Here is a 20,036-nt window from a genome sequence, read left to right as displayed (position 1 = left end):
AGTACAACACAATATGAGGGGTAATATAATGTGTGTGGTTTCTCCCTGACGGTTCCAGTTTGATATGACACCCCCGAAGAGCTTCAGTAGAACAGAGCTATTTTTTTCCAAGAACCAAATTCATGAAAGTTTCAGCACTGAAACTCTTCATGAGATAATAAGCTCAAAGGAACCAGCTGTGGCATGAAACGTCTCTGCTGCAGCTCTCATTAAGAGAGGTAATTTATTACTTGTTTATGCTCTGTGGGAGTTTGAGAAAAATAGTTTTGTTAAATAGGCTGACAGCTAGTTTCTTTTTTTTTTTAATCATTAATATTAACGAAGCGAATGACACGACGACAAACTTAAACTGTCCCTCTGGCTTTCCACATGCCGCCAAATGTCTTCAGATTTACAAAACCTTTAGATGGACAAAAAATGTTAAATCCTGATTTTTCATACGTGGGAGCGAGTGACTTGGAATGAAAGTGACTCTTTAGTATTACAAATTGTTTTCTAGTATTAGACGTCAGTATTCTTTGACACACATCAAAGAATACTACCGAGGGTTCTCTCTGGCTTAAAGTGCGATGAACATTTACAGATGCAATATCAAAAGAAACATTTAAAAAAAAATGTTTAAGTCTAGAGGACACACTGATATGTATCAATGTTTTACCTGTGATATGTGAGTGTGATGTGTTTGTTGTCAGCTGAACAGAGGCCAGGAAGTTACATTTAAGAGAAGAGACACCTGTTTTAAATGATTGATTAATAAAAGCACGTGGTATTGATGATGACCATGAAATAATCTGCACCATCTCCATTAACACCATATTAATGTACGTGGATGGTTGTAAACAACTTCTGGGACCTCGGATTTGATGTAAAAACGCTAGAGGTAGGAAAATATGTAAAAACCTGAGCTTGTGCCGCATGTGCTGATTCTCTCTGATAAATGGAGCAAACCTGCCCTCGTATAGTCAGAATGGTGTACAGAAGGACAAGAAAAGTACAAAAGGCGCTGTGCATGGATCAATGCACCGAGGAGCGAGAGAGAGATGATCACAAATCAGTACATTTGCAGTGCTCATGGTATCGCAGATAGAGTCACAGGTAAAACCCTTGTAATTAAAAGACACACTCCTCCCAGTCATCAAGTGGATGACTGCATGCACTATATGGTTGAAAGGTGATTGCAAAAATGTTGTACTTTACTCTGCGGCTGAAACTTATTTTCATCATTGATTAATCTGCCGATTATTTTTGGGATGAATACATTATTGTTTGGTCTATCAAATGTCAGAAAAAAATGTGCTCATCACAAATGCAGGGCCCATGGTGATTTTGTCCGACCAGCAGTCCAAAACCCAAATATTTTAATTTTTAGTAGCAAATGTGACGAAGAAAGGCAGAAAATGTTAACATTTAAGAAGCTGGAACCAGCAAATTCATGGCAGTTTTGCTTGGTGCAGATTCATTTGTGGTTAGCTTGAATTCATGGTGGTAAAAACAAACGTCCGTAGTGACAAGGTTTCACAGCGGGTAAGTATAAAAAAAATCCAAATTAAATTCTTAAATCGCTCTTGCAGCATAATTTACTTCTCTGCCTTCCCTCTGTATGCTCAGCATGCCCCACTCTCACCAAAATATGGCTAAATACATTTTTTCCATTTGTAGCCTGCATCACAGACTGCCTATAGCGATGCTCGCTTGCAAATACTCAATGTTTTTCTCACATTTGTTGACAGCAAAGAGGAGAGACGGGAGGCCTGGGCGGTTGCATTTAAAAAAAGAAAGAAAGAGGGTGGCAAAGGGTCACTAATGCAGTTAGCAAGGTAAGATATGAGCACCGCACAATGAAAAAGTAAATACTTGACTTTAAAGGAAAGGAAAAACAGGCACTATCTCTGCTTGAACGCAGCTGTACTACTGCTGGCAGAACTGTCACCAACTTGAAGGAGACACTGGTGCAGGTTGAAATGGGTTATTTCATGCGCTGAGGAGAGCGTGATTAAATCAACTAATTAAATTAAAGTCACCTCAAAGTTACAGTAAAGAACAAAAAAAAACTTCAATTACTGAGACTGCCATGCGACCACACTCGCTGCCTGGCTCAGACTGCAGGAAAAGCAGAAAGCTTGCAGGTCCACACAGAAATACACACAAGTAACACGCAGAGCTCTCGGAGAAGTTTGAAGCGCTCCATAAGCTATTAATTGTTGTTTGTCGAAATGAAAAAAATCAGCATGTTTCACTTTGCAAGGTCTTTTAAAAGCACTGAGCCGCTGAGTGGTCATTACCGATTGTGTTGGTGTATTCCTTTATTGATCACACATGAAGAAAATAAGAAGAGATGGCATAATTATCTGTCTACGCTACATTCTGTTAGAAGAGTTCTGCAGTAAAGCTGTAATTGGGAAAAACATAGTACGGCTAGTATTCAATGCAAGTAAACTGGCAATATGTAAGCTGGAACCAATCGCACGACATTATTGGCCAGTTGCAGGCAAGGGTTTGGGAGCAGTGAACAAAGGTGCGTAAAAATGACGACAAGTGTTGCAGACCTGAGCACGGCAAATTTGATTTTGCTTGGAGGACACTGCCGGCCTTACTCTGAGTTTTTTTTCTTTTTTTTTTGTCTGTGCATGACATGACCCAAGGCACAGACTCTGCTGTCCCATCATCTTATTGTTAAGTTCTGATAACCTGACAGCTTTACGTCCTCCTCATACAACTGGAATTGTGCACTTCTTCTGTAAGAATTGTAAAGCCACGTAAATATCACCTCCCCGTATACACAAACGTGCCAAATACAAAGGACTGTAAGTGTTGTTTTTTTTTTTTAATATATGATTTACTTTTTAACATGCTTGCAAATGGCTGTGGCCATTTGCACACTGCAGGATCATCTGTTTCGGCGGTGAATAAATCAAATCGTATTTACATTATTATACACTGACTGTGACTAAAGACAACACAAAGCACCATGTGTTTAATTCAGTCTGACAAACACCAGTTAAAAGATAAAACCTCTTACAGCAACAAATAGCAGAACAGTTCCATTTGACATCCGTGTCTCTGCAGCAAGCTGCCCCCCTCCCCGCCTTCCCAGTAAGAATGCTGAAGATATAGCCATGCTGTAATGCAAATCCCCCCATGGGTGTTCACAGAGGGAAGCCAGGGCAACAACAGTACTGTGTTACTGGTGTCAGAGCCACTGGATAGAGTATATCAGATAAAGGGTTGGGGAGCTGGAAGAAAAGCTTTACCGTGCAGCAAAATGGTCGCAGCAGATTATATAGCAACAATCAGTGTACAACAAGTCATTTAAATAGACTGCTTTGTCATGACATTGGATGGAGATTGATGTGTGTAGCAATTAGCTGGTAGATTAGCAAAGCGTGGCATTTGTGCTCTGCCTGAACTAATACGATGCTCTCTTTCAGTCAGGTGTTCATTTGTTCAGTCGGTTTTCATAGCTCTGGAGTAATCTGTATGCTTACCCTGCCGGCATGCTGAGAAGAGATGCAGTGAAGGAATGCTAATACCCCCAAACCCAGAACTACGTGTTAAAGGTGGATGAAATGATTCTTAGGGTATGAGGAGTTGTTGCGAGCTTGCTAAGAACAAAATAGTGCAATTTCAGAACGACCCTGGCCTATTTTTATCAACCATATCTTTTCAATTTTCCTCCTCTCTTGCCTTTATGCTGGGCTGCATGCATTTACTGGCTTTGTGCCCTAACACACTGCCAATCAGTGTCCAGTGCTCAACGTGGTTTTTGTAGGCCATTTCGTTTTTCTTTCAATTTCTCCCCATGCAATTCTTTTTGCAAATCTGACACATAATTCAAGATTTGAGGGCAAAACAATGGCCAAGTTAATCCTGTTTAGATCAATCCTTCAGCAAGATTAAAGTTGTGACTGGACATCACTATACCTACCTTATGGCACAGAAATTCGGTGGGACAGGAGGCAGAAGTGGACTTGAACCGGACAGAGAGCAGTAGCCTCCTGCTGGAGGAAGTCTGGAAACTACATAAGAAAAAATAAATGGCACAAAATAGTATCCTACTGTTGTACCATCCTTCCTTCAAGAATCTCCGTATGAGCTGTTTGAATGGTATTTAAATACAATTTGACACTGCTCTACCGCATTTTTGCTGCCAATTCTGCACATTGAAGGGACTAAGTAGATGTCACAAGCAGCACACACACTGTCAAGACCAGACTTGAATGCCTTTGTGCACCTAGTGGATGTACAGAGATAGGATCTCAGTCACTGACATAATTTCCTGCCTTTTGAACTGAAATTAATTGAAGAGCCGGGTCACACGACTGGCATCCCTCCTCTGCGTTGCTCCTTCAGCACACAGCTTAATATCATGACTCACACCCCTTCGAGGCAATTAGCAGATGCACCATATTGGCCTGGCTTTTGGCCGGGTGCAGACACTTAAAATCTGATCAGTGTCAGGTTGCATTGTGTTGCAGGAGCTCAAAACACCAGGGGATTATAGGAAGGATGTTCAATATTAGGAATTATTTGAGTTACCCTGTTACGCTAGAGGTGCCGGATAGTCGCTGTCATACAGCCTACTGTCAGCCTGCTCTGAGACCGCACCCCATAGCTGGATTTTCCAACAGACAGACAGAACTGCATTTTATGTGAAACGGGATGAAACTGTTGATCCATGTGGGTTGTTGGAGTTGCAACAGAGTAGGCTAAAGGATGAGGAATCTAACAATGCAACTACTACATAAAAAGCAATAGAAATAGTAAACAGAAAGCAATAAGGCAATAACATCAGTCAAGTGAGACTTGAAGACTACATATCTGTGGAAATATAGAATTTCATACGTACAAATACTTGCTGTAGCCAGCATTTTCAATGCTCTAGATGTGAGTGAGAGAGACATGGACTAACATTGCAGAACAAACTAATGGATAAATATCACTAATGTGTCCACAATAGAACAATTAAAAGTAATTTTTATGTTGATGGGGCTGCGGAGCATTACTGTGGGAAAGCTAATTTCATTAAAGAAGGGCTTGAAGAAAAGCTAATCGGAAAAAAAAGATCTCTGTGACATAAATGTTATGTAAATAAATCAATGGGAACTAATTATCAACGTGAATATTTGTTCTTATCACTGTCTTGGTGGCATAGTAGGTATACTATTTATTTACAGAATAATGTGACATCTTATTGAGTCTATAAAATGATCTTTTTAAAAGGTCTACAGTATGCTTCCCAGGGCTGCAGTGATAGGGTATGAATGCAGTTGGCTTCACTAAACCAATCACTGCTGTGCATCCTGAAAGGTGCGTCAGCGTAATTAGCATCCAGCAGTTTATTTTATTTAACAATTGTCCATTATAGATACTGTATGTTCAATCGGCTACCTGCTATTAAATAGGAACCCTGTTTGGAGGCAGAATGAGCCAGGACGGGGATTCAAATGTTTGTCACCTCTATATAAGTGAAAGTATGAAATAAAAAGGACTTCTATCTCTATCCTGTTTCAGTCTCACCACTCTCCTTGCAACCTTGTTGCCTGCAGCAGCACGTGGCTGTTTTTAGCAAAAAAGCTCTAAAAATCCACTATACTACCTGCCAAGGTTACCAATGGGCTGGTAAATGACGAGCCAGTTGTTTACCCCGAAGAGTTGGTGAAGATCAAACCAGAGCTTCAGTGAGAGTGAATATTGGACTTACATTGGTGGGCCAGAAACATGACTACAAATAAATACTAAGCTACTCCGGGACCGCTGTATCTGTAGTTGTGCAACAGTTTGCCAAGATGCTCGCCATACTAACTCAATGATAACAAGCCAATGTAGTGTTTACAGTTACACATTTTGAGCTAATCCACTAATCTTGATCTGCTCTGGAACAGGCTACTAATATCCTGGATATGTGATCAGAGGTTATACTGGTGACGAAAGCAAGTTAAAAGTGAGCCATCTGAGGCCCTGAAAGCCAGAGTTAAGCCCAAAGTTATCTGGCTAACCCGTTAATCTTGGAACTGGTGCAGCCATTCATTCTACTATCAGCCTATTGGGATAGATCAATAATCAAATGACAGAGTGCAGCTTTCACACGTATCACTTGCTGCTAACAAATCCTCCCAAGTTACTCTTTCCAGTGACTATATCCCCTTAGATTTGCTCTTACCCACACACTGACTCAATGGGCTACTTTTTAAGCATACATATCATTTGAAACTTAGTGGACTTTCTAGTGGTACCCTAAAAAGTGGGACCAAAAAAAACTACACCCATGTCGCTACCTATCAGTAGGGCCAAGTGCAATTCTCTATGAAAATTAAGATAGTACTAGATTTTAGAGAAAGCTAATTAAAGGTTAACTAATTACCTCCGATATCTCCACCTGCCTTATCGTTATTATATTTACTCAAATACTTTACCAATTCAAGGCATGTGATGATCCTGTATAATCTTGTTCTTGGTGATGACAGCTCCAGACAGGTAGACAATGCAAAATGAGCTATCATTTAGTTTTCATTGAGATTTTTTGTTTGTTTTTCATGGCATTAATCAGAAAACCTTTTCTCTGATTAATGCCATGAAACAGAGAAAACCTTTTAAAGTTCTGCAAATATCCAGAGTGACTGGGACATTTTTTGAAGGAAAGACACGTAGCTGCTGGGTTAATTTCTTAAAAAATGCAATGTTTTTAGATCTTTGAGCTTCACAAACAAAATTCAGTTAACCTCTATTGCATTGGGTTTGGCAGCAGAAAAGTTAGAGATGTTATCCCGAAACTTCAGCAAATAAAGCCAAAACTGTCAGCACCGCCCCTAAAGACAAAAGCATTTTTACATTCTGGGTGTGCCAACGCTACTATTCCCACCAAGCGGCATTTTCTATTAATACTTTATTGTTTATTGAGTTTTCTTTTGACAGGTAAGGGCTACCGAATGTTCATTTTTTGCTCAGCTTGTTCAAATCAGGATTTTCAGATTAAAAACCAACTGAAAAAAAACCAACTGCAGTGCCATAAGTTTGCATGGATGCACTGAGAGGGGGAAATAAAAAAAAAAAAAAAAAACACACTTCAGGTTGTTCCCCATTTATAAAATGTGAATGTTTATTAAATGTTGACAAGAACATTAAAACACATTATCAAGATTCAGCAAAACAATCTATAGTACTTCACCAAAAATAAAACAAAAGGAAAACAGAGTTAGTTCTGCGCTGGGAGTGAAGGAATGGGAGGACTGAGGCCTGGGGAGAAGAGAGCGGGGACAGGAGTGGGACAGAAAGCAGAGCAATAAAGAGGCAGGGAGTCTGGAACTGGAGAGCGAAGAGACGAGAATCTGGAAGGTATGGAGTGAGGGGGAATTGGCAGCAGAGGCTAAGGCAATTAAGGAGGTACACAGTAAGAAAGATAGAAGGTTTGGGGACTGGGGGGGGATCGATTGGGAGGGTGCTGATGCACTGCAATGAGCGGGATAACCGGGAATGATTTGAGCCTCTGATTTCACTCTTTTATCATCTCCTCCGCTGGAGACTTAGCAAGCTGCAGCAGAGAGTGTGACTATAAATGCATTCACTCGAAAACACAAAAACACAGAAAGGATTATGGCAAATAATACTTGTCTCCACATTAAATAACAAGGGGCAACATAGCATTAACATATACAATGAGCACAACGTTCTGTTGAGGTGAATAAAGATTTTGGGAGTGGGTTCTTGGGGTTTTAGGGTACAAGCGCAGTTCAACGTAGTACCAGAGGTTGGTGTCCACTCTAATGGGTTCACAATCACAATAAGTAATAGTTCATTATAATTATGTAAATCTCTCTGTTATCAACACAAATAGCAGGGGAGTCAAGTCGGACAGAGTCATCACATTACTTCAAAAATTTCACAGAGACGCACTCAGCCTCCTGACCTCTTGTCTGGCTCATGCACATGGGCATGTACAAACCAAAGCATGTGCTTATATGTGTACACACAGAAACACTGTAGACGCACGCATGTGCATGCGCACTCGCACGCACACACACACACACACACACACACACACACACACACACACACACACCGTCTGTTTAGTACAGGGACACGCGCACACACACACACATTTGCATACATTCTCACACGCAGTCCAATTCCTTCTCCTCAAGTGGCTTCATACATTTCCAAACTCATTTTAAATTTGCTTTATCCTCTGACATTATCATACCTCGTACTCTTTGCCATGAGAACATCAGCAAGTATTTGTAACGTGTCTGTGCTTTGCTGTTGAAGAGAGGTGGCAGTAGTCCAACAAGACATTACGCATAGCTGTATGTACTCACACAGCAATGGGAGATCCTTCCAAAGCACCGGTGATGACAGAACAACTCACAGCTGTTCCAGTGTCAGAGGTATTCAGTGCAACGTTGCTCAGAACTACACGTTAACTCACTGTCAGCTGGGGCGACACCCTTCAGCACACATTCAAAACTGTCTCCCAGTGCCACAGGACTCTCCGATGCCAGGATGTCGGAAAGGTAGCATATGTCCAGCAAGGCAGCTAATGTACCAAGAGGTTCCGACTCTCTCCCATATTGTGCCTCAGTAAAACATTTAAATTTGTGCTGCAGATTTGAACGGGCATGTGCTTGAGGGATAATCACATTCCTCCGTTTTGTTCATATTCGACTTTCAGAGCGGTGCGGGCCACTCCCACCTGTTCAGGTAGAGGAAGGGGAAAAGTTCTGCAAAACACATCTCATTTCACTTCTTTATTTTTTGACCGGTGGATTTTGTTAAGTCCATGTGCTTCAGTTCTCTTTGTGTTTTAGCATAGTAAGAAAACAGATTGACATGCTCTAAAAGTCATAAACACTGTACAATAAAATCTACAGATATTTTTAAAGCTTTTAGTACATCCAAAGAAACTCGATGAAACTGCAAAAAGTTGATTCACCGATTTAAAAAAAAGAAAATAGAGAGAGACGGAAAAATTGCAATTGCACTATTTTCTGCCCACACGTTGCCTTTGTATTTTTTCTTCATGACTTTTTTTCTTTTTCTTTCATTCTTTTTTTTTGTTGGCTTTAGGCAATTTTGTTTTTGCCATAACACATTGTAGAGTTCCTACTCAAAAGAAAATAGACAGTGATTGAGACTGTCAAATCTTATTTTACAGCACCTTAGTCTCTGTTTGCATGACAAGCGAAACTGTGTCACACAAACAAAGCCCATAATAAGGACCAAAAAAAAAAAATTACAAAACAGAGGACACTCCGTTGAGGTGGGAATGGGGGTTGTTGGCAAAAATGTACCATTTTCTCTCCAAGAAAATAAGATCAGCGGGGCAAGTATGAGACAGTCTTCCGATTGAGCACACGTTCTGTGGTCCCATAGGTCTCCTTCAAATTGTTGTCGGCGTCTTTTCCTTTCTCACTACGTGTACATATATTATAGGCTTTGTTATTTCATGTTAACTACTTAGATGGAAAGAGTGAAGGTATGTCAGCCATGCATCATGTTTAGTCTGTCTGTGCTAAACATCGTGGTCAATCGAGACGCTCTGTTGAACTTATGACAGGAAACTGATAGTGTTACAGAACTCTGTCTGTCTGTATGTCTCTCTCTGTCGTAGACAAACACAAACACAAACACAAACACGCGCGCGCACAGACACACACACACCCAAACTCACACTCACAAAAAGTGCTGGGTTACCATCTGTGAGTGCTGCATCAGTTGGCCAGTATTCAGCTGGCAGGCAGATCAGACAAAGTGCCCAATATGCTCCCTAATGGCCCAAGTCAGATGAATGAGATCCTCCGTTGTCTCTTTCTTTTTTTCATTCCTCTTTTTCATCTGCACCTCCTCTTCTTCCACTTCCACTCTTCTGTTTGAGTCACTCTTCCCCACTTTCCTTCGAACAATTTAAACCTTGTCAAATTGTCTCCTCATTCTCTATGCCTCTGTCTCCCTTTCATTATCTGAGACCCCGCAATTCTTGCCACTACCCTGCTGGGTCTTATTCATGCAGATCAAGGATGTAAATGTGACATAGTGTACCACTGCGCTGTCCCTTCTCACTGGTAAAAACACTAGACTTCCATTTGCAGAGGGTAAAAAAGTAGAATCTGTATCTCCTGTTCATATTTTGTGAAGGGTTTGTCTTTTTCTGTCATATTTGGAGCAACCCTCTCCATTCACAGATTATATAGCAATGGGCAGTGAGACTGAACAACAGCCTATGTGCCATGTCAGCACAGATTGGGAGTCACAGATAGATGCCAGAAGGAAATCGCTGATGTGTATTTCTGCAGGGGCCGGTTGGACCACCAATCCAGACTGAGTAAAGCTAGCGCAGTGGACTGTGGGCTCAGGGCTCTGGTATGCTGTATTTGTGAACCGAATGATCAAAAAATAAGGGCATCACGAACACATTATTATTTAAAGAAAGGGACCAGGGGAAGGATTATGGCAGCCGGCATAACTAGTAGCTGAGTGATGGAGGAAGAGGAGCAAGAAGGAAGAGAGACATCAGGAGGCAAACAGTAGTCAACTAAACTCAAAGAGTTATGATTTAGTGAATAAACAATATCAAGACAAGTAATTCCGCCTAGCTGTCTGGTTTGTAATGTTTCAAAAATGTCTTCTTTTTTTATTCCGCTTTTGTCTGTTTCATTTATTTTCAGGGTCACGGGTGGGCCGTATCTTCATCTCAGAGAACTTGAGTGAGTACTGCCAGCCAGTCCAGGAGGACCACTCGATGCCATCGGCATAGGAGGTGTGCTGACCACGGAGGTACTGGCCGTTAAGGTTAGAGGTGTGGCAGTTGCGGTACCACCAGGCACCATGGTAGAAGGAGGCGCAGTTATTCTCCGAGTGGTCGTTATCCCTGTCTTTTGTGGTGAACTTCATCCCATTGTGCTTCAGTAGAGAGTCACCTATGGTGCGGCAAAAGATGTGCCACAAAATTTTAATGTGTCAATACACAGACATAGGATATAGATACAGGTTTATTTAAAAAAAACGCCTTGGCATATTGGCATTAGATGAATGAAACAACGTCATAAACAAGATCAGCTTGGCGATTAATGAAAAAAATTTTACGCAGCAGCTACTGCATCTTCTCTGTCTTTCAAAAACGCACTCTTTGATTTGAAACCAGACACCGGTAATTAGACGTATCCACAACTGATTGACTTCAAAATAACATAAGACTTTTCAATTAATCTTTTCTATAAATAGAGGGGGAGATAGAATAAAAACTAAAGCTCTACAGTTCTCTAGAGTATTGCATCTCATTATCTAAAGCAGGAGGTCAGACAGCTTTGTAGCCAATTTATCAAAGGTTCTGTGGTGACCTTTTTATCTCCCACCGCCACCCCACCGCCTCCGCCACCGCCCCCCCACCCTCCTATGTGATAAAGTCCCCCTATGGACCAGATCACATACGTTGATTTTTGGAACTGGTACACATACAAAGAATACACGATAATCAATGAGGGCGCATTCTTTCCTGCTTTACTGCAACCTGTGATTGTGAATATAACAGTGATGTAAGACCACTGCAGGAATGCGGCACAGGCAAGTTGCATCACCTAAGTGCCCTTAATCACGGTGTGCATTGTAAGTCTTATCGGCACAATCAAATAGAAGAGCCGAAAAGATCTACTCTCTGTATATACAGTTACTGCGGTAGACCTAAAATTTTTAGCAAATGGATGTTCAGAGGGCTCATAATGTTCAATAAACCCCCCATAACGCCCCTTCACTCTCTGTCCTCTCCTTTCTTTCTAAAGCGGGCTTCACACTGTGACCACAAGTGGGTAGAAAGATAAAGCTGAGAGCAGAATGAAAGACTGCTCACCAGCCATCAGGTGAAGGCTAACACCTTGTCAGGGCATCAAACAGCCCTTAATTCCCCAGGATGTAGCCGCCCAGCTCCTTACCCTCTCCCTATGTCCTACTCTGCTCCCCATTTGGCGTTACCATGGTAACCAGTCAGCGGGAAAAGTAATCTGACAGGCATGTCTGATATTCATGTTGTGTGCTGCTCGACATTACGAGAAAAGAGACAGTGGGGGAGAAAAAATAAGACAACAAAACAGCTCAATGGCGTCAGGAGTGGCCTTATGTCCAGAGGATTTAGAAAAGAGGTAAGTGGAGGAAAAAATTTAAAATGAAAGGGTCATTAAAGGGTCATTTGCAAGGCACTGGATGTCACCTTGGTGGCTGGGGGCTGGCAGCCTCCTCCGATGCCCATTAAGATCCAGCTGCTCCCAGCCCAAATGAGCACCTGTCAGCTGATCAGAAAGCGGCCACAGCAGAGCAAAGTACTACTAATAATAAGAACAGTAGCACTGCCTAGAGGGAGGCTGAGGCGAGAGCAGGAGGTGAGAGCAGGAGAATCCTGAGAGACTTTGAGTACCCTTAATTTGACTGGATTCAAATGTCTAACAAGCAGATGGGTTCAAGGTCAGGCCATGCTGAGGACAGGCCAGGAGCATTAATAAGAGCCTTTTTAGCAGACACCATACCTGGCAAAAAAGCTGTTAACACACACAACACATTTTTCCTTCCCCTCTGGTTTTTCCATTCTTTATTCTATCTGCCTCCTCTGTCCCTTAGATACCTCTATCCTCATATTTATTTACCTCTTCCTCTCTTCTGTTACTCTATTCTTCTCTCACACCTGTCTCCTTCATTCCTCCATCCTAGTTTCTTCCAGCCCTCCCTCCTTCCTCTCCTCTCTCTCCTGCTCCATATCTCATATCTGTCCCCATTCTCTCTGTGTTCTCAGAGCACATCTCCCCAAAGGTTCTTTAAATTGTTTCTTCATTTCATCGGCAGGTTTTTGTTTATGCTGCAGGTCAAGCAGTGCAATTAATTGTCAGTAATTTAATCGAGGTGACGGGTAGCTGGCTCGGATCTGATGGTTGGGGAGCAGAAACACAGACACTAGCAGTCCCTCTCTCTGTGCAACTGTCTGGAGGGTTTAACAAGTTGACGCACGTACGGCACTGTAAAAATAATATACTATTATTTTAGTAGAAGGCAATATGTGCTGGAAGTTGGCTTAAAGTTTAGCCCTCTGCTGTGAGTTCTGTGTTCACAATAAGGTTAAATTAAAAAATGTGTTAATTAACAAATAGCATACATTTATCAGAGTGTCAGCACAGAAATTCTTGCAAGCAAAGTGTAACTAGTTCACTGAGTATACATACCTGCATTGCCAGAATAGTCTCCCACAGTCAAAGGGTATCCATCATCATCAGGGTCCACTGAGAAGAGGCCCACTCCAAAGGTACCGTAATGGGCGTATGCGGTGCTATTTTCAAAGTCCTCCAAGTCGATACGTAGCTCGTAGTTCCCCTGGATGGACAGGGCATGGATCTGCTTCAGCCCTGCAGAGAAAAAAAATACGAGACACAGACCAAAACAATCCATTACAAAGTACTACCATTGCTCACAGCAAACAATATAAAGCGATTTCAGCAGCCTCTCAACGCTGTACATTTTCTGGAAATAAGATGTGTCTTTTGTCCTATTTAGAGTCTCCCCTTGCATGTTTAGGGTTTCTTTCCTCAACAAGATTAGAGTTTCAGTAGTGCGTGGAGTGTCCACTGCTCACGCCACAGTTTGCATTGAGGACGGAGAGACCAGCTTAATCATTACATGTGATTTTAAATGAAGGAATGACACAAGCAACTAAGGTTTCTTTCACGCTGACATGCAGTTGGAACCAGAAATCTTCAGTTTGCTGTATCATTCTTTTATGGCAACAAATTTATATCAGAGCATCTCCATTGACTTCCCACCACTAAATATGTAATAACAGTGCTGGGTATCAACTCACATTCAGCGTGTTGTAAATATGGATTCTTTTGCTACATATGGCAGAAATAACCAAATTCTGTTAAACCAAATAGAGTAACAAAATACCACTGCCTGCCCTGACAGTTAAAGACCGTGACTGTCTGTATTTGTTTCCAACTTTATACAGCAGGGCGGAGTAACTGAACCTGACCATGTACTGCATGAGTGGTAAGAGCAAAATGATTTGCAAAAAAATTTACAGGGTTTTCTTGTTTGTTGTTTAGTTAAAAACGTTAAAAAACGACAAAAATATTTCTTCAATTAGAAAGGCTGAATTGTGGATTGTAGTGTGGGCTAGCAGCGCTTCACAGTCCTCCCCAGGAGAGTGAATTGCTTTATGAACCAAATAAGAAGGTATTTATACCTTAAACCATAAAATGTCTATATTGATTGCTGACCTGCCATGATACAGAAGTTATCGTTTTACTATTGAAGAAAGAACATCTGTGGCCTCCTAACAATGAACATATACAGAATTTTGAAGTGTGTGCTCACACTACTCTCGCTCACTCTCGCTGCAGTACTACCGTGATTATTTCAGTTCCTGTCCACCTGGCTCTACTATGTAAGACTCAAGCTTGCCATCACTTCCTCGGATGCCCCGAATCGATCTTTTAATTGTTGCTCAAACCTTTAGACAGAGTGTGTAAGACAGAAAGTGCCAGAGGGAAAAAGGGTTTCCATCCCTTCTTCCTTACCCCCTCCTGCTCTGTGTTTGCCCCTGCTGTGTTGGAGTGATGATGCTTCCCAGGGCAAGTTTTCCTCTCCTGGGTTGATCAAAGGAGGAATAGGAGGAAAGAGGAATAGTGTGTCAGACAGAGACGAGCAGGAGGAACTCAACCTGGATCGCTTGAACACAAAATCCAAGGCAGGAAACCAAACAAAAGTGAACTCAGCCTCAAGACTCTGTTAACCAGCCTTGCTCCGTGCACACAAAGGCAGTCTATACATCTGCAGTGTTTGTTTGGGAGACAAAAAAGAAATAGCATTTGAAAGCATGCACTGATGGAGAAGCTTCAAAGGATTCTTGCTTAAGAAAAAGAGTTGGATTTAGACCACGCAGAGGAAGTTGTAGGCTGCATCTGCTGGCTGAAGGTTTGTTTTACTCTCGCTCTTTAGTCTCTCCTGTAACGTGACTCAGAATTAGCATGAAAGCAGCTGCACCACAGGAAGGAAGGTGCTTTCATGAACCTGAACACAGTCATTTTACCTCCTACGGCAATCATCACCTTCAAAAATGAAACTCATTCTCCTTTTCAAAGCTTACAAACCTCAAACTGACTTTGCCTTATTTGGATTCCGTCGCTGTCGAGAATTGCAATCTGAGAGCACCTTGTCTGAAGTTTAGGGCTAATTTGATGACAAACAGCTGAAGGAACCCTATTATTATTCAGAAACAGAAGCTTGCAGTCTGGGCCCCGGCACTTAGGTGGATTTAATCTAGCCCAATGGGAGGCTGAGCCTGCTCTTTTCATTTTCACAGTGAATTAGTGAATTGGAGTTGGATTCAGTCATTCATACATTCATAAACACACACAAAATGCAACACATTTTCACAGACATTCAGAGAAACAAAAAAATCCTCACTTGCAGAAATAGTTTCTGTGTCGTAGCCCTCTGAGAAAAAGTATCAATTCACACAAACACCTAAGGGAAGAGTACCCTGGAGTGATTTGACAAACTTCAAAAGAAATACTTGTTTTCTCTCGCAGAAAAAAAGAAAAAATATACCAGATGCAACACAACTCTATTTAAAGACTCTGTGGCTTCAAACTGTATTTACATAACTTTAATTCACTCCCTAATTAAAGCCCCAGAGAATCTCAGCTAGACTAATTCAGAGTAATTAAAGAGGAAGACAAGTGAAATAACAGCAGAGACTTCTTTGGTTAAAATCTAAATGCTCAGGTGTAACTCCCTGTTAATTAAATGCTATTGTTAGGTTATTTAAAGTGGGTTCTAATACAAGGGAGAATTTTGAGGTGTTTTGCTTCAGTATTAAAATGCTGATTGCTCCACTGGGGAGAGACTCTTCCCTCCTCTCACTGATTTTCCATTAAATGGAAGCTTAGCAGAGAGTCAAAAAACTTCAATCCTCCTACGCGCTTTAGATGGGCAATTAGGGTATGCTTTCTTTACTCCCTTTATTTTGACTAGCTTTATTTCTGGGCTATATTAAGGCCCAATATTTTTAATTGGTGTTTTTAAGCCAGAAGCACATTATTATTATGTACATGAAATATATCTGTATATCTATATCTATATATCTATATATCTATATACACACACAGAAGGGCGACAAATTAAAGGAAAACCCAACATAAAGTGTCTTAGTAAGGTGTGGGGCCACCACGTGCTGTCAGAACAGTTTCAGTACGCCTCGTATTGATTCTACAAGTCTTTGGAACTGCTCTGGAGGGATGGATCAATGTTCTTTCAAAAGTTATTCCCTAATCAGGTGTTTTCATGACGATGGTGGAGAGCGCTGCCTTACACGTTTTTCCAAAATCTCCCATAGGTGTCCAACTGGGTTGAGATCTGGTGACTTCGAAGGCCATAGCATATGATTCATTTTCATACTCAAACCATTCAGTTGAACCGTCTCCGTGAAAAGAAAAAAAAAAAAGTCTAGAATATTTCGTGGCCTCTTTTTCGTCAATGAAAAAATAGATTTTTGTTAAAGTTTTTTTCTTAAATACATTTTAGTCTCGTCTTTTTTCGTCAGCGATATTGGATGTTAATACAGTAACAGTTAGTGTGCAATGACATTGGTGCCGTCTTGTCATCATTTCTTCTTAGTCATGGAAAAAAAAAGGTAGTTGATGAACATATTTAGTTGTTGTTGTTTGCGTTAACGAAATCAACACCAGTACAAAATGTTATGGTAACCCAACCAATACCAATATTTCAGTCTGGACCAAAGAGGTGGACTGACTGACCAGCTCACTGACATTGCCATCCCCCGTGCCACGCTGTGATGCAACACATATTTGTTTCAAGTTACCAATATTTGTTTCGAGAACCCAAGCTGTCTGGTTACACATTCATAATTTAAGCTGTTTTGCTCATTACAAAAGTTGGGAAAAGCACCTTATTTAGCAACTGATTTAAAATATAACAGGTTATATAACAAATTATGAGATAAAAATGACTGTTTCATAGATCTGTGATGTATTCATGTTGCAGGAGGTGTTGGTAAGTAATTAAAGTGGGCTTTGACCAACAAATAACACTACCTGTATGATGTGAAGATGTCTAATAGACCTTTAAGTCAAGGCTGGATTAGAAACCCAGACCCTCAGGGGCCCTGAAAACAGTTTGTCTGTGTACCAATTACATTGTGTAGCAATAAATAAAACAGTAAAGGCCCAGGTGGCTCCTGTATTTTTTCCCGTTATTGGGATTTTGCAGAGGGGCCCTGTGTCAAAATCTAGTTTTTAATACATACTAATATTTCAATAATATTTAATACTTCCTACATAGTGCATAGTGCAGTTCTAGAGCCAATCTGTTTAGTCAAATTATCACAAAGTAATTATGCAGCATACCTGGGGCAGGAATACCAAAGGGTTTCTGTGACTCAGGGCAAATCGCGTACATGTGTGGGGCTTTAAAGGGGCCCACCGCTCATTGTTGACCTGGGGGCCCCCTATTGGGCTAATCCAGCCCTGCCCTGAGTTACATTTTTCTTAATCATATGATGAATGCACATTTTTAGGCCCTTAATAGTGTTAACCAACACTTCAAGCCACAAGCCCCCCCCCAATGTTACAGAAGAATTACTTAACAAGCATAATTACTCAGTGTCATCTCAGAAGAAGATAAATAATGCTGGCAAAATCAGCATCTCATTTTGAACAATCAATATGTTTACTGATAAGGAATCTAATTTAGAGTACCTGATCAACATGCACATTGATGGGACAAAAATCTTTAAGCATTCTTTGCTACTAAATCATCTATGTTGTTACAGTCTCCTTTACAAAGTCTGTCAACAACAGAGCTGTTAGGCTACAAAGTGCAGTGTCTTCCATGGTGTTAAAAATAGTACGTCCACTGAAAGCTCCTTATTATCTTCATCATGTCCATTCTTATGAATATTAGCATTTCCGGTGGCTAAAAGACAAAGAGTATCCTCTGCGCTACACATGAAAAATCGGGCCGATATTAAACTTAGGATGTGGGATAAGGTGGCAGCAAACTGTCGGTTCTCTTGGGTAATAAATCTACGAATGACAATCAAACTGATACATATCTGCAATTACCTCATTAAATTAGGTCATGGTGATCCATAACTCATTTTCACAGTTCTGAGGGCTATAGGAAAGAGGACAAATTCAGGTTGTTTAGAACATGAAGACAGTAATTTATCATTTTTATCTTTTATTCATTCTGAGAGGGCATGTTGTGTTCTCCAGAATTAAAAAGAAACAAAACTCGAGCCTTCTTGACATTGATTAAACCATTACCACCAGAGATTTCTGCTCCTTAAATGTGATTTTACAGCTAATGAGACTGACATCAATGACTTGATTAAAAATGTAGAAGACCTCTGTGAGATGCCTCTGTGATGCTGCTAAAAGGCCCAAATATTAATGATTTATTTGCTTTTATTTGAAAAGTATGTAGGGGAATGTATTGGATGCTTTTAGGGGACGGGTTGCAGTCCTGTGCTTACAATCTCAGCGTAGCGCAGCACTACAGGGCATAAAGGAAAAGAATAAAAAACAGATCTTTAAACCCAACAGAGAAATGATTACACTTCTCTCTGCCGCTTGTGACATTTCTCGAAGTTAATTATTCATCATGCTTTTCTCCCTCTATTGCCGGGGGGCAGCTCCTGAGACTGTTTCAGCTGAAAAGGAGAAAAGCAGCAGCACTCTTCCATCTCCTCCTCTCTCCTCCTCCCACCATAACTCAGCCCCTTCGTCTTTTTGTCTTTCTCTTTCTCTTTTCTCTCCATCCCTCCCCCTCGCTTAATCTTCCTGTCAAGCTGTTTTACTCAACAGAGATTGTGGATGGGGAAGAGTTTGAACGGGATGGGCTATTTCTGTAGCCACGAGGACAGTTGCTGTGCCTTTGTCATTGGGTGCTGGGGCCGGTTGAGCGGGTCTGTGAACACGCGTCTGCTAAAAAGCTTCCTGTTGTTGTGTGCTCTTAGGGAATAGAAAAGGGTTGCTATCGTCGGCTCTCCTCTTGTCATCAAAAGATAGCGGCACAGGGAGAAAAACAGAGACAGGTGTGCGCTGAACTCTCTGGCTTGCCGGTCCCCCGGAGCCAACGGTGACATTTGGTGGGACAAAAAGTGAAAGAATTTTAAGATTAACTGTCACACCTCTGACGTGTCTATGCCTGTTTGCAAGTTTCCTCTTGCAAATTCCCCTTCAAGACAGTCTCTTTTCCTTCAAACCGTATTTTGTATTATTATATATTATATCTTTATTTATCATGAAGAGGAATATATCATATGTAAGATTTTTATGCCCTGGTGAGGGGGCTTTGATTTTTAATGTTGGCTATAGGGAGGGATATACTAGTTCTGATACATTTTTTTCTGCTGTACTGTTTGCTTTGAAGTATAAGCTCCTGATCCCCATCGAACAAATATACAGAACTTAGAAAGTGCAAGTCCTTTAATCATAACGACTGACTTTTCCCTACGAATGGTGACTGTTTGGACTAGCTGCAGATTAAAATGAGATATGGCCTGTCATGGATGCTAAGTTGGTCCCGATTCTTTCACGAGGAACAGAAAAAGAGTGTGGGGGCTGCATTTTTTTTTTTTTTTTCTGGCTTCATTGAAATCACGCACACACAAGTACCCTGCGTTTGACTGATGGAAGGAGTGCATCAAAGGCGGATTCCACCATATTCAAAATCATTTCAACACTGAATACAGAATACTCTTAAACTGAATGAACGTTCCAGCAGTACTATTTGTTCAGCAGCACACACATGGTGCCGTTCCCTAGGCTCTGTCTAACTGGGGAATAATGATCTTGGGAATGTTTGTTCACTTTGCCCACAGCACCATCATTACTGCTCTCAGGAGTCACTCGCTTCATCTTTGAAGATAGATACATTTTTGCAATATATCATTAATACATATTGTTTCCTTTGAATCCTTATAGGTTTCTGAACAGACGAAAGCTCACTGAGCCACATATCTCAGACCTCAAGCATTTTTACTG

General features: G+C 41.1%; 1 protein-coding gene across 1 annotated transcript in view; it reads right to left on the bottom strand.

The window, feature by feature from the left end:
* Positions 1-9,683: 9,683 nt before the first annotated feature.
* Positions 9,684-20,036, bottom strand: part of LOC120805994 (fibrinogen C domain-containing protein 1-like) — a 98,905-nt gene continuing 88,552 nt past the window's right edge. The window contains exons 7-8 of the mRNA XM_040156602.1: positions 13,194-13,373; positions 9,684-10,910 (exon numbers count right to left, since the gene is read on the bottom strand). Of these exons, the coding sequence (XP_040012536.1) occupies positions 10,645-10,910; positions 13,194-13,373 (446 nt within the window). The 3' untranslated portion in view covers positions 9,684-10,644. The remainder of the gene's footprint in view (positions 10,911-13,193; positions 13,374-20,036) is intronic.

The sequence above is a fragment of the Xiphias gladius genome, chromosome 20, assembly GCF_016859285.1.
Source record: "Xiphias gladius isolate SHS-SW01 ecotype Sanya breed wild chromosome 20, ASM1685928v1, whole genome shotgun sequence".
Taxonomy (NCBI): domain Eukaryota; kingdom Metazoa; phylum Chordata; class Actinopteri; order Istiophoriformes; family Xiphiidae; genus Xiphias; species Xiphias gladius.
The sequence above is the reverse complement of the archived record's forward strand: the minus strand, read 5'-3'. Positions and strand labels throughout refer to the sequence as shown.